This window comes from Carcharodon carcharias, chromosome 17 (genome assembly GCF_017639515.1).
Source record: "Carcharodon carcharias isolate sCarCar2 chromosome 17, sCarCar2.pri, whole genome shotgun sequence".
Classification (NCBI taxonomy): domain Eukaryota; kingdom Metazoa; phylum Chordata; class Chondrichthyes; order Lamniformes; family Lamnidae; genus Carcharodon; species Carcharodon carcharias.
In genome coordinates this window covers 59,469,631-59,491,900 of record NC_054483.1, presented here as the reverse complement: position 1 = coordinate 59,491,900, position 22,270 = coordinate 59,469,631, and the positions used below count along the sequence as shown (strand labels likewise).

The 22,270-nt window shown below is 41.7% G+C and overlaps 1 protein-coding gene across 4 annotated transcripts in view; it reads left to right on the top strand.

Annotated features, from left to right (window-relative positions):
• rnls (renalase, FAD-dependent amine oxidase) overlaps positions 1-22,270 on the top strand; it is a 191,664-nt gene that overhangs the window by 156,736 nt on the left and 12,658 nt on the right. For all 4 annotated transcript variants that reach the window (XM_041210550.1, XM_041210549.1, XM_041210547.1 and 1 more), the window contains exons 5-6: positions 17,308-17,481; positions 19,996-20,171. In XM_041210550.1, coding sequence (XP_041066484.1) covers positions 17,308-17,481; positions 19,996-20,171 — 350 coding nt within the window. The remainder of the gene's footprint in view (positions 1-17,307; positions 17,482-19,995; positions 20,172-22,270) is intronic.

Genomic DNA, 22,270 nt, shown 5'->3' with positions numbered 1-22,270 from the left:
AAAAGAAAATCTCAAACATTTTCGCCTTCGCTGTGCTTGGGGAATTGGGGTTTCTTTGGGCGTGAGGAAGAGGAAAAAGAAACAGAGACATTGTTGTGTCACTCTTCACCCCGATTGTGTTGCCCAAGATTTCCTGCAGGGCATAAGTAGGCCTGAGCTTGCCGTTGGCACAGGCCCATTGCACTTATTCTAAGAGGTGACAGAGAATGTTTCCAAGTACCCACCTCCTTCCCTGAGACCCATGATTCAGGGACCAAAAATAGGGGCACAGGGTTTTGGGATCCGTTTGGGCCTGAGGTTCTCTGAAGGTCTTTGTGGCAGGCTGAAGAAACTTCAGCCAGTTACCAAGTTTATGGTTAACCCTTCCCTCAGGTCATTTCAAGCATTCAGGGTCTCTCCTCCTGTATCCAGAAGGAACATTAGAACAGCGGAACAGGAGTAGGCCATTTAATCCTTTGATCGTGCTCCATCAATCATTTAGGTCATGGCTGTTCTGTATCTTAATTCAATCTATCCACCTTGATTCTTTATCCTTAATACTAATGCCTAACAAAATTCTATCAATCTCAGTTTAATAAGCTGTACCTCCTCCACCCCCCCCCCCCCCCCCCCCCCCCCCCCGACCGCCCCGGCCACAACAGCTTTTTGGCAGAGAGAATTCCAGACTTCCACTATTGTTTGCATGAAGAAGTGCTTCCTGACATCATACCTTGAATGGTCCAGCTCTAATTTTAATCTGATAATATATCCGCTTGTTTTGCACTTCCCCACTGAAGGAAATCATTTTTCTCCATTGGCCTATTGTTATGGCACAGTGTATGGTAAATGCTGAGCTGTTCAAATCCCAGAGCGAACCTTGAAACAACTGCCACAACGGTTTTACAATTTGTATTTATTTCAAGATGTGTGCCTTGAATTCAGTAGTAATAAGACCACTGAGTCTTATAGGTTTCTTACAAAACTAAATTACACCTTTATTAACACTAAAAAATGATTTTAAGCACATACATAGGTTTACAAATTACTACTATGATAACTCCTAGCCCTCCTAGTTAATCTAACTCCCAGTTACACTTCCGTTAAGGCAACAGTAAAACACATAGGGCAGAATTTTTCCATCGGCGAGCTGGGGGCGGGGCCCGCTCGGCGATGCGAAAATGACGCGGGATGATGTCGGGGGGAACCCCCGATGTCATCCTTCCCCATTTAAATATTCAAGAAGGCGGGCGGACAGCGCAATCAGCTGGCCGCCCTCCGACCTATCAATGGCCAATTGAGGCCATTGACAGGGTAGTTAAACCAATTAAAGGCCCTGCCCGTCCAACATTAAGGCTGGCTGGCAGGCCAGGCGCCCCAGCGGGCTTCTGAAAAAACATGAAACCTCATCCACTGGTAGGATGAGGTTTCACATCTGTTTTAAAAACGTTTAATAAAGTTTTTGTGATATTTATTAACATGTCCCATCTCGTGTTAATTGGCCTGCCCACTTAAAATGGCGGTGGGCCCCGTTTCGGCAGCGGGGGTCGGCTGCCTGCCCTCTGCCGAACTGGTGGGGCCTGCCCACCCATCAAGGGCAAAGTTCTGCCCATAGATTTTAAAAGACCCAGGCAAAAAAACATGATACCCTGAACAGTTGAATTCAAAGTGAGTTTCCTTCACTTCAGTTTGTGTAAGAGCAACTTGAGGCTTAGAGGCTGGAGCCTTTTTCACACTTGTTAGATCTTAGAATACCTTCCTCTTGCACATAACCTCATCTCCTTTGTAAATCCCATTGTCCCAATATGTCTTTTCAACTCTACTTTTCTAATAATAAAAATCTTTCATAATACCAATTTTATCAGTAAGTTTTGGGAAAAATAAACACACTATTTGGCTTCTTCTGGCTAAGTGAAACATTTCATCATCTCTTTTGAAATTCAAATTATTTTGGTTTATCTAAAAATGCAAATTTTCCCATTACACCTCACATTCTAAAACTTCAGCCATGTTTACCTATTTAACATTTCAAACCTGGCTTCTCTTCTGATGCATCAAAGCCTTCAGACCAGCTGTCTTTAATTCAATTAAGTCCCAGACACAAACACACACACACACACACACACACAGACACGTGCGATTCCCACCTTACAATAAATTCCAATAATATTATGAAAATTATTATATTTTCCTGACACCTATCAACTTTAATTATCTTAAATCCTTCATTAGATCACCCCTTAGGCTTCTTTACTCAGGGGAGTATAGGCCTCGTCTCACCTCCATGACCTGGAGACGAGATGAAAGCCTGCAACTATGCATCAATTTCCTCCTCAATGTTTAGATGCATAGCTTAAGCAAAGGAAATGTTTGGAAAATGGAAGCCTGGAGTTTCATGGATCCATGGAAATTAGGTGCGAGAAGGTAAAGCAGCTATTTGCACTCATACCCATCTTATATGCACTGTCAGGTTTGCCAGCATTTACCCATAAGGGGAAACCCATTCTCATATAGCCAAATGGTTTTGCCCTCTTTTAATCACAAACCTCACTCCTAATATTTGCCCCATTTTGCCAACTTACTTTGTTCCTTCCTGTAATCAATAGGAACGGCCTACGCTCTTTGTGGAGAGAACCCTGGAATGAAAGAAAACTGACTCACTTCCATCTTATCTTTGCTAATCGGAAAAGTCTAGCAGACTCTGTCATTTTTGTGAAAGAATGTTGTGGTTCGCCTGTGAACCGGTAAGGCTTTCCTGGTAGTTTGCTGTCTCCGGGGCTAAGGGATCTATTTTTGAAGGTTTGAGATGTTTCCAATATCAGAGTTCCTTTCCGGAAAGTCCCTGCTTGTAAATGTATGAAGCATAGACCTATAATGTTATAATTCACTCATGACATGATCAGCTGTAAAAGCAAAGCAGCAGAAAGTTAGCAGAACCCTGAGATTGAATTACAGCTTTTAACTTCTTGCCTGTATCTAGTATCTCATATATTAAGTATCTATAATACATTCAAAGTCTTACATCTGCATGTTTTCTGTCTACAAAATCATGTTGTCATGCCTTTGTGTCATCTTCTTTCCATTATACCAGTTCCTTTGCCCACCTTTTAGTATGACACTGTACTGGTCATTATGCTGGATCAGCTATTCTGAGGTTGTGAGTTTAAATCCAGTCATGGCAGGTTAAGAAATTGAGTTGACCAAGTATGGTCATCGTGGGGTGATGGTAAAAGTTGTTAGACTGTTGTAAAAGCTTGAATAGTTTGTTAATGCCCCTTGAGGAGACGTTTCTGCCAGCTTGATTTGATCTAGACATATACATGATTTCAGCTACCACTATGTGATTGACTCTTAATGTACTTCAAGGAAGGAGGGCTGAGAAATTAAATGCTGCCTTTCCAGCATTGCCCACATCCTGAGAGTGTGTGTTAAAAATAGAAACTGCCTATGTAAAATAAACAGGGTGGCAATCAGGGGCTGGGAGAGGAGGCTAGCAGTCAGGGGTCAGAGCAGGGGGTTAAATGTGGGGTTAGGAGGAGCAGGAGTGGTTACATTTAGGTAAGTTACTTACCTGCAGATGATCAGAAGACCTGCTTTCTTGAACACAACGACAGCGCTGGCTGCCTCAGAGCAAATCAATCTTGAAGCAGGGATCTCAAATAGGCATTAAGCCCCTTCTTTGTTTATGCAAAGGGACTAACGCCTGCTCCAATTATGGAAGGACACCTCTTGTTTGACCTTAACCAGTTTGGCAGGTAGCACAGAAGTGTGCAGATGCTTCCGACCTCCCATTTTGGGGACTTATTAGACTTAAAAAATAGGCACAGTGCAGCCCAATTCACAAGCCATTGTCATTCTAATGGACTGTAATTCCTGGAATTCCTTTAAACCTGACACTTTCTCCTTAAAATGTTATAATGCTAAACAATCAGATTAGGGTTTACAATTAGGCCATGGCTACGTGTTTAGTGAACTGCCAACCTTGCTGTCAACCATTAAAAATAACCTGATGCAGTAAAAATCCATCCTAATTGTCTGACAAAATGCATTTTCCCACTCTTCTGACTGGATATCAGATCTATGGAAAAATTATCCCCAGCCAACTGGTAATATGGCTTACTATTTGTCTCCAATGATATTAAATAGTCCATCACCACTCCAATTCTTTTGACGTTCAATGGTTTAAACGTTAACCTATATCCTTGCCCCATCTTTGTGTGCTCTACTCCCCAGCCCCCTTACTATTGTGCTGCATTTCCCAGTGTCCACCATTGCCACTGTGCTCCCAATCCTGCTCTCACCCTCCGCCCACACCCTCCCCCAGCCACCCACACTCTATTCTACTCTCTGAGCCTCTGTTGTATCATCTGTCAATAGTTTGAAAGGGAACCATGCTCTCACAATGGTGCCTGAAATTCTCGATTGCTTGTGAGCATAGGCATGGGGTGTCAGCTTGTTTTTAAACAGCATTTCGGAATCATTCCATGGAGAGGTCAGGAGGTCATTAGCTGGTTAATTGGTTAAAGCCAATGATGATTGACACCACAAAAATGTTTAGTCACCCACTGTGGTCATGGAACTCATGAAAGGATGTAGTGAGCCTGTAGTTCACATTAGATTATTAGGCAATTTATTCAATAAAATTATCCTAAATTAATTGATGCACTTAGGGCTTCCCTTAGAAATACAGCTTCGCGTGAGTTAGTGCCTTCAAGAGAGGACTGGAAAAAGTGGAGGAGAATGCTTTAAAGTTCTGGTCTGATGTTACTATGCATTTATCAAAAATGTCAGTGTGAATCTAATTTGAAATATCTTCGATGTGAAAACTCCCTGGTGAACAGAGAGACAAACAGCATTGACCATTTTGTTACTGCTTATTCTTTATGTGAGCACAGGCTTTCAAAATTCTGCAGCACATTTCCTCAGCAATAGTCTGTAAACTTTCTATACTTGACAGTTGAGTTCCTCTTCCATAATAATTGATGTATATATACAGGGCAATTTAAAGAGTTCTTAACAATGAAGTTCTTTTTATAATCACACATATATTAAAGCACATCGCTAGGTTCAGACAGTAGATTTCTGCAGTGACAATGTTCTCTAAATGGACTGGAAAATGTTAATCTTATCTTCTATAGCAGTACACTATAAAAATTCTTATGTGGGTGGCAGACAGTTAAATATAGTGTTGATTTTTTTTGCATGTGGGTTAAGTGTCATGAGATAAAAGAGATCAAAATAGGACTATGTAAGTTTTGCAGATAATATTTAATTTTTGTCACCCAAGACTACAGCCATACACATTTGATACATTCTTATTTTTATATGTTTTAAATTACTTGAAAGGTTAAACGTATTAATTTAATTCCAATAGGTGCTTAGAAGCAACCAACATCTAAAGAATAATCATTTCAGTTTATACTGAATACCCCATGTATTCTACTTGGCTTCAGTATCTTAGCCCACTCTCATTGGTGACCCGTCACTTTCTATGACCCACAGTGCTTCTTTACCTACCCAACATCTGGGTCATCTTTAGCGAGTCCAGGGGTTGAACAAAAAACCCTCATTATTGTACTGTGGCTCACCATATTGTATCACATATCCTTTACTTCAGAGAGTGGTAAGAAAAAAGAAAGATCTGCGTTTATATAGCGTTTTTCATAACCACTAGACATCTCGAAGCACTTTGCAGCCAATGAAGCACATTTGCATTGTAGTAATGTAGGAAATGCAGCAACCAATTTGCACACAGCAAAATCCCACAAACAGCAAAGTGATAATGACCAGGTAATGTTTTTTGTGATGTCGATTGAGGGATCAATATTGGTCGGGGCACCAAGGATAATAACCCCTGTTTTTCTTCAAAATAGTGTCATGGGATCTGAGTAGGCAGATGAAGTCACGGTTTATCATCTCATCCAAAAGTTAGCCCAGAATCTTTCCTCCTGATTGCCATCCAGTGATCCCCATTGGGAAAGTCTATGTAACAAAAGTGAGCACAAACTGAATGGGATGTCACCACAACTTTATAGGGAGGATCTCCCAGTTAGCGAGCACGGGTGGGGCCCACTCGCAGACACATAAAATGATGCGGGATGACACCGAGAGGAACTCCCAACATCACCCCGTGTCATTTCCATTTTCAGGTCGGCAGGGGTGCAGCCAAATAAGCTGCGCGCCTGCCGACCTGTCAACGGTCTATTGAGGCCATTTAAAAAGTACTTAACCTCGTTAATGGACCTGCCAGTCCAACCTTAGGGCAGGATGAAGTTTCATGAGGGTTTTTCAATATTTAATAAAGGTTAGAGTTAAAGTGGTGAACATGTCCCAACTCATGTGACAGTATCACATGAGGGGACATGTCACGGAAATCTTGCTATCATTTGTTCAATGTTTTTAAATTTGGAGCTGATCTCCCTGAGGCAGCACTTTGCCTCAGGGCGATTTGTGTGCTCTTTTGTGCGCATGCGTGAAAGAGTGCACTCTTGGCTGAGGGAATCCCCCCTGCTCACACAGGGAGCGCAAAGCGCTTCCTGGTGGATGTCACGCTGGGCGGGCCTTAATTGGCCTGCCCACATAAAATGGCGGCGCGCCCCCCGCTCCTGCACTTCCTCCCCAATGGGGGGAAAGTTTTTCCATATGTGAAGACTCTAGATCTTTTACTAGAATTAAAATTGGACAGTTTCTACAATGGGTGAACGATTTACTGCTGCAGATTACCCCTTAGGTGGTAGGGATGAACACTCTACTTCTTGGAGTTCACGTGGACAATTTGGAGGTGGGACAGAAGGATTGCTGACACCCTGCACTGTTCTCTTCACAAGAATTAGACAGGAGATTTTATAAGTAAACTAACATAGCTTGAAATTGACATGCTTTGTGCCCTGAAGAGAAATTGTGGAATGCATTGTAGAAAAAAATTATTGTAAACGCAAGTTTTAACATGGATAATTGTGATCTTTTTAAAAATTGTTTTCAGCACCTAGGATCTGTCCCCCTTGGATTTCCTTTAAATATTGTAAGGAAGTGAAAGTAAAAAGAGAAAGTCTATTCCCTTCTCTCTCATGTCTTTATCTAGCTTCTCCTTTAAGGCATATATGCTATTCACCTCAGTTATTTCTACGTGGTAGCGAATTGATCTTTTCATGGTCTCGTCTTATAATGATAATAAGATAGCCCTGAGTATGCATCCAGTCTACACTATTCAAACCATGCTTTAAATATGTGACAATTAACAGCTTTTAAGTTGATTGCCAGTACTTCAGCCCAACTGTTGAAGCAACTTACAAGGAAACTCATCTACTTTTAATGGGATTTGGAGTTGTCACTTTCAAATGTTCAGATCAGCTGGGAGTGTGTGGCAATCAAACAGATTCAGGTCATTTTAGAACCAATTTATCAGATTTTTTCCCACTATTGCATACAAACATGAAGCAGAAACATTTTAAGATGCACTGATGGTTTCTGAGAGTCAGTTACAGGTAGGGTTTATTTCACACTTAGTTTTACTTAGTTCTGTTGAAGGGTCATGAGGACTCGAAATGTCAACTGTGCTCTTCTCCGCCGATGCTGCCAGACCTGCTGAGTTTGTCCAGGTATTTCTGTTTCTGTTTTTGTTTAGGGTTTATTTCATATTTGATTGCAGAGAAATTTCTTGTAACAAGGAAGTTGCTAAAATTCACCTTTTAAACTGTTCATTTTTTTTTTCAAAGAGTATTTCTGGCCATTGCTTTATCTGAAAGATTATTTCTTCAAGATTAGTTGCAGACTTTTTTTGAGATGTTCCATGATGTCAATGCATTGACTAGTTTTGGTTGAGACTTCCTACAGAATTGCCAGGGTTTAGAAATATAACAGGGGATGGGTTTAGAGTAGTGGTGAGTTTGCGTGAATTTAACCCATCACTAAGATTTTCATATTTCAGATTTTACTACAGTGTACTACTATTGCGTGTGAAGTAACCCATTGAGCCATTTATGGGAAAGCACATTACTATCCAGGCGAAATAGCCCATCCACCACCTTAAACAGCCAAGCCCTCCACCACTGGCACACTGGCCGCAGCAGGGGTGGGGAACCTACGGCCTGTGGGCCAGATCCAGCCCGATGCTCAATTTCACCGGCGCACAGCAAGAATTCGAAAAATATAGTAACATTTTCAAAATAGCATTTATCATCATTGTTACGAATTTGCTTTGGACAAAAGTGTCAGCTAAATTACTACAATAATATTTGACAATATAATATTCAAATTCAGCCGTTGCATTAAAACAGTGGGAAAGTTGAACATTTCTGTTGAGAGTACAGTTGTTCACAAAGGCAGGTCACCACCACCTTTACATCAGAAGCTGGTGATAAATGCCAGCCTTGCTAGCAATGCTCATATCCCAAGTATAACTTTGTTTAAAGTTGGAGCCCCACTTATGTTCTGCAACTTTGAAAATTGTTTTCAGATTGTTTCCACACACCTGGTGAAAGTTCTTTTGTGTTTGTGCGGTTACCAGGCAGCGAGGCTACACAGTCCATAGCAGCAGGAAGTATGAAGACTGATTTTAATAATCAATAACTGTACACTAAATAAGGAGCACTAGGTTAGGGAAGCCAGTGAGATACACCTGAAAACACTAAATTCAGTGTTTAGTGAAACACTGCACCTGTTCTTTTTCACTTTCCTTTTTTTAAAAAATGATTTATGTGTCTTATGATTTTGGCTTCCAGCACAAGAAAGCTGTTCTTTTTGGGAGAACTAGGAGAGCAATATAAGCTAGAAAATTAGTGATAACGGAGAGATGTGTAGCTATTTTAACAGAGTTGTCAACCTATTTATTTTAAATGGGTTAACACCAACATTAAAATAGCAGGTAAAGGAATGTTATACAAAATGTTAAGCCCGCGTTTACTCTTATCATCAACAGTAATTTCTAGTCTTACTTCTTATAGCCCAAGGCTCCCCCATACCATAGATCTGAACTCACATATTCATCTGGTTTCTCTATACTTTACCTCTGATGCCCTCTGCGAACTCATTTTGTTCACGAGACCAACCTCTATTCGCTCTGATTACCCAACTTATCTTCTTGTTAGCTAATATTGTAAATGTTTCTTATTTCTCAGGTACTGTTCCCTCTCCCCTTCAACTCAATCGGCATCAACCCTCTCCCCAAAAAACCCACCCTTGACCCCATTGTCCTTGCAAACTACCCATCAAATCTTCAATCTTCCTTTCCTCTCCAAAGTCCTTGGCTGAACTCTTCACTGATGATCAGGTCCCATGCCACTGGGGCCGAAAGGGGGAGCCGACACTGCACAGTCAGGCGGCAAGGCCCTGAGGCGGTATTTTGCCGGCAGCAAAATTAGCAGGCTGCTGTTGGGGCCACTGTCCAATTGAGAATGGAGACCTGCCTCCAAGGAGCACCCCAATCCGAGGGGCCAGCACCTCAGCAACACCACTGCTGGTGGGGCCAGTGCTGAGGCTGCATCACGAGGGACAGAGTACCTCAATGCCTAGGCGCTCTGGAAGACTTCTGAGTGTCTTTGAGGAAGCCAGGGCCAGACGTACAGGCCCCAGGAACCCACCGAGAGGCCAACAGAGTTTACTGGTGGTCTCCTTGTGAGGTCGCAGACCCTCCTGACATGGGCAAAATGCCCGTGGGGGCAGGAAGTGGCCCTTAATTAAGTGACTCAATTGGCAGCCCAGTGAGCAGACGCACTGCTAAACTTCCTGCCACTGGTAATATGCCTTGGAGAGGCAGAACGATAAAGACAAGGAGGAATAGTTTACTTGCCCAGCCACCTTTAATAATTTGTGTATGGACCCCAGGTATTTCTGCTCTTGTACTCCCTTTAAAATTGTACCTTTTATTTTATGTTGTCTTTCCTTGTTCTTCCTACCAAAATGAATTACTTCATTCTTGTCCGCGTTATGGGCTGAATTTTCCCCCCGTCGTGGGGGGAAGTTGATGGGCGGGCGTGCTTCCGATCAGCGCCCCTGCTTGGAGGTGCGGCATCATTTTACATGTCACGAGTTGGGACATGTTCATAATTTCCAAAAAAACTTTATTAAAATTTTTAAAACCCTACATGAAACCTCATCCTGCCTGTGGATGAGGTTTCATGTTTTTTCTAATTCCCGCCAGGGCTCCTGACCTGCCCACCAGCCTTAAGGTTGGATGGGCAGGTCCACTAAGTACTTTAATTGGCCACTGACAGGTGCGCAACTGATTCTGCTGCACCCCTGCCTTCCTAAAAATTTAAATGGGGTGCGGTGATGTCGGGAGTTCCGCCCAACATCACCTCACGTCATTTTACGCGTCGGCAAGCGGGCCCCGGCCCCACTCGCCAATGGTAAAATCCAGCCTATATATTTTACTGCCAGTTGTCTGCCCATTCCAACAGCCTGTCTAAGTCCTTTTGAAGCTTATCACTATCCTCCTCACAGTTCACAATACTTCCAGGTTTTGTATCATCCACAACTTCTGAAATTGTACCCTGTATACCCAAGTCTGGGTCAGTAATATAGGACCACTGCTTTTCTTGATGTAATATCAACTCTCAGGGAACTATTGGAAAAATGTATGCGAAAGAGCGCACTGATCTCCCTGAGCATAAGTGCTGCCTCAGGGAGATTGGCTCCAAATTAAAAAATGTTAAACACCATGTCCCCTCATGTGACAGTCCATCACTTTTACTGAAACCTTTATTAAATATTTAAAAACCCTCATGAAACCTCATCCCGCCCGTGGATCAGGTTTCGTGCTTTTTCTTAAGCCCGCCAGGGCTCCTAGCCTGCCTGCCAACCCTAAGGTTGAATGGGCAGGTCCGTTAATGATGTTCATTACTTTTTAAATGGCCTCAATAGGCTGTTGACAGTTCGGTGGGCACGTGGTTGATTTGGCTGCACCTCCACCGACCTGAAAATGGAAATGACGCGGGGAGACATCAGGAGTTCCACCCAACGTCATCCCGCGTCATTTTACACGTCGGCAAGCGGGCCCCGCCCCCGCTCACCGACCAGAAGATCCTCCCCTATATGTCTTATTCCAGCCCAAAAAAAACAACCATCCACCACGGCTCTCTATTTCCTGTCACTCAGCCAATCTCATATTCATCTACCACTGTCACTTTTATTCCAACGGCTTCAACTTTGCTGACAAGCCTGTTACGTGACACTTTATCAAATCATATACATCACATCAACTGCATGACCCTCATCAAAAAACTTAATCAAATTAGTTAAATATGATTTGCACTTAAATCTGTGCTGGCTTTCCTTAATTTCACCTACATTTGTCTAAGTGACTGTTAATTTTGTCCCAAATTATCATTTCTAAAAGCTTTTTTGCAACCGAGGTTAAACCGATTTGGCCTATAGTTGCTAGGCTTATTTTTACACCCTTTATTGAATGAAGGTGTAACATTTGCACACCAGGGCTGTTCTCCACAGAGGAAAGGAGATTGACGGGAAATTTGATGGAGCTGGACAAGATTATGGCAGGTCTAGATAAAGTAGCAAAGCTCCCAGTTGTTGATTGTACAAGGACTAGGGGACACAGATTTAAGGCTTTGGACAAGTGATGCATGGGGAATGTGAGGAAGAACATTTTATGCAGCAAGTGGTAATGACCTGGAACTTGTTGCCAATGAGGATGGTGGAAGCAGAGACGATCCATGATTTTAAAAGGAATTTGGATGGTCACACAATGGCAATACAGTTGCAGGGCTATGGGGATAGAATAGGGGAATGGGACTGACTGGATTGCTCGATGAACTCAAAGTGCTGAATGGCTTCCTTCTGTACCGTAAACGGCTCTCTATGTTCATGAATCTATGACTCAATCCTCCTGACCTTTCTTCACAATTCCCCCCACCTGACCTCCATCCACAATCCTCTGACCTTCCATCCACAATCCCCCAACCTTCCATCCACAATCCCCCTGACCTTCCATCCACAATCCCCCCTGACCTTCCATCCACAATCCCCCTGACCTTCCATCCACAATCCCCCCTGACCTTCCATCCACAAACCTCCCAGCCTTCCACTTATTATTCTCCTCGTAACCTTCCTTCTGTTATCTTCCTCAGCTTTCATTCCAATTGCACCCACCACAACCTACCTGCTAGACAGCTAACCAGCCTCTCCCAGCCAGGAAACAGAGGAAATATATTAAATGTGGCAGGATCTTCGTGCATTCCCTGGTGTTCTGTCCCCACCCCCACCCTCCCACTCCATATATATCAAGTCCATGTTTTTCATGTTGAATTCTCAACAAAAGAAATTGGAGCTGGCATATTTAAAGTGCCTATAACAACAGTTATTTTCATATATGATATATGTCAGGCCTTCCAGTAAAAAGATCTTTTTCGTTGAAAAGTAGAGTTACAGTGGGCTGCTAAAAAACATAAATTGTGCTTTGTCAAAAATCTAAATATAATGTTGTGTGGGAGGGCACATGTCCCCAGACACCACTAGGAAATCTGTCTCATGCCTTGAGCTCTTGTTATTTCTAAATTCATCACTGTTGCCAACTGTACTTTGTGCACTTTAAGATTTTTTCTCCTGCAACAAAAGTCATCAAAAGTTGTCTTTTCTTGTAGCCTAAATGATGACAGGGTCATGTCCCACTCACTTTCAGAGTAACTCCTTGTCTTTACCTGTCATTACACCTATAATCGGGGCCATTTTTGAGCTGTCAGATTTTGGGATTGTACCAGCTGTTGGTCAGCTTGTGCTCTTTTTACTGGCTTGCTAGAAATAAATAACTGAATGAATTGATTTACCAAAGGTGACAAAACAGTATTAAACAAGTGAACAAGAATATTCTGCTTGAACTCAGGCCAAATATGTTCTAACATTCTGAAATACAGAATAGACACAGCAGGGTAGCTCTTGCCTTTGTAGGATAGGGTGATAGTGAGTCAATGACCTGTTTTATATCTCTCTGTTTTTATTTCCATTGAAGTCAAACTTTTTTACTCATCTCTTTGAGTTTGCCAATGCCTTTTTCTTTTATTAAGCTGTCACAATTCATGCTGCTAACTTTAGAGCATAAATACCCACACAACATTACTAAAGGGTCTGAGTGAAACCATATGTCCATTGACGGTTTCGCAAAAAAAAAAGTCCAGCTTATTGTGTGCAGAGATCAGAGAAGAGGGACAGTGGCAAGATTTTAAATCATGGCCGTTTGAGTGGGATACTGGCTGGCGGGCAACAATCAACTTCAGGAGAGAGTAAAATTGCATTAGTAAATTATAGATTTTATAAATTGTATCATATTAGTGCTAACCATGACATTCCACCTTACTGATTAGAAAATCCTGCTCTAACTGACAGACATTTGTGTTAGTAATTGCATTCTTCTTATAACTTTTATGATACAGCTAATAAACCGAGGTCTGTAGGGAAATCTGTGCCTGATGACTCCATATTTATATCAAATGGAAAAATTTAAGTTATATGGCTTTTCTCCAGCAAGTATAGATGACAGTATGGAAAAAATGTCACTCTTATTTTGGCGTCAAAGAGCACCCTGGGATGTTTTACGTCCTCCTGAAAGGGGCAGCTTAGTGTCTCATCCGATAGACGGCACACCCAAGAGTGTAGCACTCCCTCAGAGCCTAGATTCTGTGCTCAAGTCCCTGAAGTGGGACTTGAACCTTCTAGCTTAGAGGTGAGAGTTCTACCCACTGAGCCTCAAATAAAATGCACCATGGATGATATCAGAACTGAGTCTCAATCCAGTCCACACAACAAGCTTCTCCATTTCACTGAATAGCAGTCCAGGGCAGGAACCCCAGGTGACTTTCCTTACTTAATCTGGGGCTGTGAAGGCCAATCTCAATACCCCACTATTACCCTGGCTGACATCAGCCAGCTCTGCACTGTCCTAGGAATTGAACCTGGGATCTTTACTATCCCTACAGTTATACAGCTACTTGCTGGATAAACTAACTGATCTACTAGGGAGCCAAATAAAACAAAATTATGTTGAATAATATGCCATTTCTGTTTAAAATTGTATTATTAATTAAATACTGTTTTGTTAGAGTGATTTTGTATTTTTGGTTCAAGCTCATGTTTTTTCAGATATTACAATATGAGGTTCTCAGAACACTGCATGAGGACTCCCCCTGTGCACTAGACATAGCAGTATCCTACGCAGGTTATTTATAAAGTTGATTACAGCACACCAAGCACACATCTCTCCTCATTGATAGTAATGTCCAGCTAGCATCATCTCCTCCAAATGACAGTGCATCTCCTTCACCTCATTTACCACGCCTCAGTGACGGCCCTCTCACCTTTGAGTCAGAAGGTTGTGAGTTCAAGTCACATCACGCAGACTTGAGCACAGAACCTAGGCTAACATTCTAATATAGTGTTTAAGAGGTACTGCACTGGCAGAGATGTTGGCTTTCGGATAAGATGTAAACTGAGGCCTCAACTTCCCTCTCAGGTGGGCATAAAAGATCCCATGCACTACTTTGAAGAAGAGCAAGGGGAAGTTCATCTGGGAGTTTGCTGTGTGAAAATTGGTTGCCACATTTTTGACATTACGACAGTGACTACACTTTAAAAGTACTTCATTGACTACAAAGCACTTTGGGACATCCTGTGGTCATGAAAGCTTCTCTAAAAATGCAAGTCTTCCTTTTCTTTCTCATAAACATAAAATTGCAAATGTGAGCACATTATATACATGCTAATACAGTCCTTCATCGGATGGTTTTGTACTCATCAATTCAACAAACATCTGGTTTATTATTTAATTGTGAGTAGTAATATTCGAGCCAATCTGTGAAGCAATGTCTGATTTCCCACATCAGTCAGCCAAGTTCAAAAACACATAAGCAGCTTGGCAACAATGAGTGGCAAATTTCAGTGTTTTATTCAGTAAACAATTGGAACTAACTTTGAGCTTAAAATAAGCATCAGCATCAAAATCAGATCTAAAACAGTGGTTCATGAAAATTGTGACTAAAGAAAAGTTCATTAATTATGCTCATTCCTCTAATAAATGAAAAATCCATGTTAAAGGAAAGAAGGAACTGTGATCTTAGTACATAAGTGTTTAATTTGTTCATACAAACAGCTTGTATCAGCTATTTAATGCAAGTATTAACTGGTTTATTTATAAATTAATTAATACTTTGTTAAAATAGCTGATAAAGGAATGCCATATTCAACAACTACCAATATATCATAGACGTTTGTGCCTTGATGTTTCACAAGCTATTAATCAATTTATAGATGATATGATTTGTGTGTTTTTAGTACTAAAATATTCATTATCGTAGTTAATCATTCTAGAGGCACCTAAAATTAACAAATGATGATCTATCATTGACTGCAACAGGACAGTTTAGCCATTACTGTACATTTTTGGCAACCTATCCTGCTTAATAACACCAGCAAAGCAGCCAGACATTAAGGTTTGGCTTGTAAAGCTAAATGGGTATCTAACACTCCCAGATTACATCAGCCACATACGAGGTTCTTATACAACCATTCCTTGAATACTGGTGCTCTGTTTGGTTTTAGCTGCCCATCAATTTGAATAAAGAATCGTAATAAAGTTGAGCAGGCATATGTGAAACTCCTTAATGTTCTTTTGTTATGCTGCAAGCATCAGTTGATCCTACTAGCTAGTTTTAGAGTTGGGAAAGAAGTTATAGTGTGCATTCACGACATCTTTTAGGCCAGCAAAGGAGAGCGCTTTTTTACCTGCATCTTAATATGTGCTCAGAATTCTGAGCATGTGAACTTTAACACATATTCATCGGTGTTCCATGTGTGTGCACATTAACATGTGTATCTAAACATATGTTTAGAGTTCTGTGCGTGTGTACCTTAACATGTACATCAGAGTTATGTGCATGTACTTTAACATTTGCTCAGGTATGTGTGTGTGTATATCTAAACATGTAGTTGGTACAAAGGCAGACTAGCTCCTTACCTGGTACATACCACACTGTGATGCCAAATGTTTCCTACAGCTATGTTACAATTTTGGAGGCACTGCTTTGCAGCATGCAGTGTGCAGTATAATTGCACTCCCATACATTACTGCGTGCCAGCCTGAAACAATCAAAAACTACAATTACTCAGCCTCTCCTCGATCCTCTACACAATCACCTTTAGAAAACTCAGTGAATTGAACATTTTGTGAAAGGTTAGGTGACAGCGTTAATCCTGTTTAACTTGGAATTGATGGTGCAAATGTAAAACAATCTAAAATAAGCAGCAAGGCCAATTGATACAATTAAACTACATTATTGTAAGCCTAACATTATTCAACCATTACCATTAACTAATGGACCTGTACTGTTAGAACTTGCCCTGTGTGCATTGTAATAAAGCCATGCAACAACCATTCAGTACAAGTACACTGTAAGATGACATGGAAACCAATTTAAGAAACAGATTCCCTGTTGGAGTGTTCTGAGGACAGATTTGAACAAGGAATGTAAGATGAAATTATTAACACCTTTTATTGTTCAGTAGACAATGATTTAATAGCTATGTATTTATTTTCTTTCATTTTCTTTTGATCCATTGTGTTAAAATAAAACAGGGCTCGGCTGCTCTAACGTTTTTGCATCTGGACCAATGATGATTCATTGCCAAGTCGTGTGTTGATTTGAATAATCTAAACAAATTGGTGTGAAGTTAGTCTATCTGGAGTATGAGGCAGCTCCTAGTTTCACTTAAGCAAGGTTTAATGGTCACTTACTCCTGAACTGGTCTGCATCAGTGTTCCTTGATGCCCACAGGTTGCACACCTTCAGACACCTTGACTGCAACCTCTCCATCTGCTCCCACTTTGAGCTCCATTGGCTGTACTTTCCTTTCGTCTGTTGAGGGTCTGCCTTATGAGGTCATTGTCTATTAGCGCGTGTTTCCAGTTGCTTTAAAATAAAAGTTTAATACCTTGGACTCTCACAGGCAATTGTGTGGCTCACAAATCCATTTGTTGCTAGCCCATTTCAAATACATTAAGGGGCTGATAGGTTAAAATGATTGTTTAGTGCTGATTATGAATTATCAGTGAAGTTTTTGCACTATGGAGCTCTGTCCCCTGAGAACAGAATTGAGAGTACTCAAACTGCCCCTTAACAACCATTAGAGACACAAGCTCATCACCCCATCAGTCTGAGCTGGATTTCAACCCAGGACCCCGTCGTAAATATTTCATGATAGATAGCTGTAATGCAGTTGCTATTTAGTCAAACAAATATTGACTGTGCATGTTGTCCTGTATTGCAAAAATGAAAAATTGATTTTATGACATTGTCCCTTTCATTTTTCCACAATCTTTCTTTATTGCAGTAATAAGTGAATCACAAAGGCAGCAACTGGAAGCAGCAAGTTATTCCTCTCGTTTTGCATTGGCCCTTTTCTACGAGGCAGGCACACAGATTGGTGTCCCCTGGGCCATGAAGTACATTGCCGATAACCCTTGCATACGCTTCATCTCCATCGATAATAAGAAACGCAGTTTAGGTCAGTGCTGCCATTATTTTTCTTGTTAACAACAAGGCAATGGTAACGGCAAACATTTCATTCAGTATTTCCATTACAAAACTAACAATCATTCAACTCCAGGATGCAGGCAGAATAACTGTAATCTTACCACAATAACATTCTGTTTTTTGGATGAGATGTTACACCAAAGCTGCCCTCACAGATGGAAGTATAAGATCCCATGGCACTATTTTGAAGAAGGGTGGGGGAGCTCTACCTGGTGTCCTGGCCAATATTGATCCCTCAACCAACATCTGAAACAGATTATCTTTTTGTTATCACATTGCTGTGTGTGCGACCTAGCTGTACATAATCTGGCTGCATGACGACATTATCTACACTCTAAGTGTACTTCATTGGCCATAAGGTGCTTTGGGACATCCTGAGGTCATGAAAGACACAACTTTTTCTTTGATATTTTAATTTTGCGGAATCAAAATGATCATTTACTGACTTTTATTTTTACCCAATTTCTCTAGCTCATCTCTCCTGAAGAGATTGAGCTGGGTTGTCAGGTTGCCAACTGGTGTTGAGGATTAGCTACCCATCATAGAAAACACTCACCTTTCATTTCCATTGGAAACATGGCACTGAGGCCAATTTGTTATACCATATCAGCCACCTTAGCTGAGGTCAGTTAACCCAGCATGGACCAGCGATCCACACTGGGACCTCCCCAGTCTTGCTGCTTATCCAAACTGAGAATCAATGATACTCTTGTCCTTTAGATATTGTGATCCATGTTACACATTAGGTCCTTTGACACTCAACCACAAATGGTATGCACGGATTTAAGATATGAAAGCTTGTTAGTTTGAAGGCAGTTTGGAAAGCAATGCTTCACCCTTTACCGAAGCCCAACTATGTTGATCGTACTCTTAGAAGCAGAAATAGGAGAAATTAACATTGGGAATGAAGAAATGGCAGAGACATTGAACAAATGTTTTGTGTCTGTCTTATCAGTAGAAGACATAGGTTACATACCAGAAATAGAGGGTAACCTAGGGGCTAATAAGAGTGAGGAAATTAAGGTAATTAATATCAGCAGAGAAAAAGTACTGGAGAAACTTAAGGGACTAAAATATGACAAATCCCGGGGACCTGATGGCCTACATACTAGGGTTCTAAAAGAGATAACTGCAGAGAGAGTGGATGCACTGCTATGATTTTCCAAAATTCCCTAAATTCCAAATGGTCCTGGCAGATTAGAAGTTAGTAAATGTAACAGCGCTATTCAAGAGATGGAGAGAGAAAACAGGGAACTACAGGTGAGTTAGCCTGACATCATTCATTGGGAAAGTGCTAGAATATACAGGATAACGGCTCATGGATTTGGGGGTGAATATTAGCATGGCTGGAGGATTGGTTAACAGAGAGGAAGCAGAGAGTCAGGATAAATGGGGCATTTTTCAAGTTGGCGGGCTATGACTAGTGGGGTACTGCAAGGATCAGTGCTGGGACTTCAGCACAGCCTCAGCTATATAAATTACTTGGACCAAGAGACAGAGAGTAATGTATCTAAGTTTGCTGATGATACAAATCTAGATGGGAATGCAAGTTGTGAGGAGGACACAAAGAGACATAGGCAGGTTAAGTGAGTGGAAAATAAGGTGGCAGATGGAGTATAATGTGGGAAAGAGTGAAGTTATTCACTTTGACTGTAAGAACAGAAAAGCAGAGTTTTAAAAGTTTTACAAGTGAAACTTGTAAATATTGATGTTCAGTGAGACTTGAGTCTACTCATACAAGGAACTCAAAAGGTTAGCATGCAGGTAAAGCAAGCAATTAGGAAAGCAAGTGGCATGTTAGTCTTCATTGCAAGAGGATTGAAGTACAAGAATAAAGAATCATTCTACAATTGTATAGCGCTTTGGGTGAGACCACACCTAGTGTCCAATTTTGGTCTCCATATTTAAGAACGGATATACTAGCATTGGAGATAATACAGCAAAAGTTCACTACATTGGTCCCTCGGATGAGAGGGTTCTCCTACGATGAAAGGCTGAATAAATTGGGTCTATATTCTCAGGAGTTTAGAAAAGTGAGAGATGATCTCATTGATTATGAAAGGGCTTGACAGGGTAGGTACTGAGAGGTTGCTTCCCCTGGTTGGGGAATCTAGAACAAGGGAACACAGTTTTAGGATAAGGGGCCAGTATTTAGGACTGAGATGAGGAGAAATTCCTTCACTCAAAGGATTGAGAATTTTGGAATTCTCCAGCCCAGAGAGTTGTAGATGCGCCATCGCTGAATATATTAAAGACAAAGAGAGAGACAGATCTTTGGTGTCTCAGAGAACCAAGGGATATGGGGAGCAGGCGCAGAAGTGGAGTTGGAGCACAAGATCAGCCATAATCATGTTGAATGGTGGAGCATGCTCGATGGGCCAAATGGTCTTTTCCTGCTCCTATTTCTTATGTACTTACTCAGAGTTGATCTCATTCGTGACGATGTTAATGGTTCTCCTACTTAATGTTTTACTGTTTTGTACAGAATCCCCTGAAGTCGGACCTTCCATAGTTGTCCACACCACAGTTCAGTTTGGAGTTGAAAATATGCATAAAGATAAAGAAGAAGTGGAACTTCTGATCCTTGACCAGCTACAACAAGTTCTGCCAGGATTACCTAAGTCTATAAGTACCAAATGTCACAAGTGGAGATACTCGCAGGTAATTCTGATTATAATGGCTATGTGTCCTAAACAACTTCTCAATTCAAATCAGAAACAAAAACTGTGGTTTTATTTTGTTGCTTGGCGGGTCCAGCTAAAGGCTAGTGTATACTTCAAGGGGAATGGATGAGAGCCATGCATTTATTTTGATTACTGCATATTAATAGTAAACCTTAGACAAGGGAGGCCTTAAAAGGTGTAAGAGCTGGATAATAAATCTAGAATGCCATTGAAGTCTCCTAATTGGCATCCACTTTTCAATCCATAGGATGAAATATTTGGCCTTATTTAGTTGTATGATGGAAAGTTATACAAATTGTTAATGCAGCCAAGTGTGGAACCAGATCGACTTATTTTCTAAGTCTGAATTCTTCATCTAATTTAGGTCCCTTTCTGCAATGGGAGCATCACATGACCAGGCCACTGCTTTTGATGTTTAGATATCTACTTATTTAGAAATCTAAATCTTAAGCAGTATTGGTTGGTTAATGAATGGGTATCTGTATTTTGCTTTTTGTTACCAATGCAGTGGCAACCATTCATTCTTCAGCAGCTGAACAAAATAAGGTGGCCCCCAGGAAGGAGTGGAGAGGCTTTCTAATCCAGCTGCTCAGACACAGTGTCAAAATTCTCAGAGCAAACCTGCAATTTTTCTTTTGGTTCACCGTTAGATTCCTCCTCTTCTTTCCTCCATTCAATGACAGCTTGCTATTGTAGCTTTACACAAGAACTAGTTATATCTAATATCTTGCTCAAGTGGTCATTTGTCATTTTTGTATTAGACAGTGAGGGCTGGATTTTCTCCTGTTTTACAGTAGAATTGAGGCAATAAAATGGCCTAATACACTAAGGCCTAATATCTCAAAGCTAACAGCCTTGCACCAGAATTATCCTACAAAAAATTTGCTATATCCCTTAAGGGCCTCCTGAGATTCTGCACTACTACATTTATATGGAGTCAAATAGGAGTCACTAACCCAACAAACCATTTTCTGCAGCTTCTGGATCACAAAGTATACACAGCACAGAAACAAGGCATTCAGCCAACCTATGTTTAGGTGTTTATGCTCCAATCGCGCCTCCTCCCATTTTTCCTCATCTAGTGTAAACCCCTGTTCTCTTCTCCCAAATAGGCTTATGTAGCTTCCTCTTGAATGCATCTATACTACCTGATTCAACCACTCCCTGTGCTAACAACTTTCACATTCTCATCACTCTTTGGGTAAAGAAGTTCCTTCTGAATTCCCTATTGGATTCACTGGTGACTATCTTACATTGATGGTCTCTCGTTACGCTCTTGCCCACAAGAGGAAACACTGGGTGTAATTTTCCATGCCTGCTGGCATCGGGCAAGATAGGTGGTGTGCGCAGATAATATGGCACAATCGGTTTCATGACAGCGAGAAGGCAGGTCACAATCGTCTGCTCAGCCCGCCAATGGCGACCAGCGTTTCCTGCCAACAGTCGTCAGGGAGCTCATTGTAATACATCTGCATGTCATTAAAAGTCTATCCTGCCAGGCTCTTGGACCCCTGCTGGATTGTCTGTCCAAGTGGGCGGGAAAGCATGTCGACATGTTTCACAACAGCATGCAGGTGACGTACACTTGGCGGCCTTCACTTTGGGGGAATTGAGGTGTGTGAACGGCATCGTTCTTCAGAGCTCGTCAGCACGCCTGTTGTTTGCAGGCTTCAGGGTCGCTGGGAGGCCTAGGTGAATTGCTGCCCTGCCATGGAGGCGACTGTTGTCGGAGTGGTGGTGGGGGGTGTCCAGGAACAACTGTTGTCATTGAATGGGGGAGGGGGGCAACTACTGCCCAGGCACAGGGGCTGCTGTTGCTGGGGGGAGGTGGTAGGGCAACTGCTGCCCTGGCGTTGGATCCCGCGCACAAGAAATCAAGGTGGGGGTCAGGGTAGGTGAGGGGAGTGACCACGCAGTGGGGACACTTGTATAAACTGACCATCCCTCTGCAACTGAGACATATCAGGCACAACCACAGTGATATAATTGGGGTCGGGCTCCTAGAATACCCCCCCCCCATGCAAACAATGCGGAGGCACAAAAGTACCACCAAGCACCCCAGAAGGGCGACAGCGA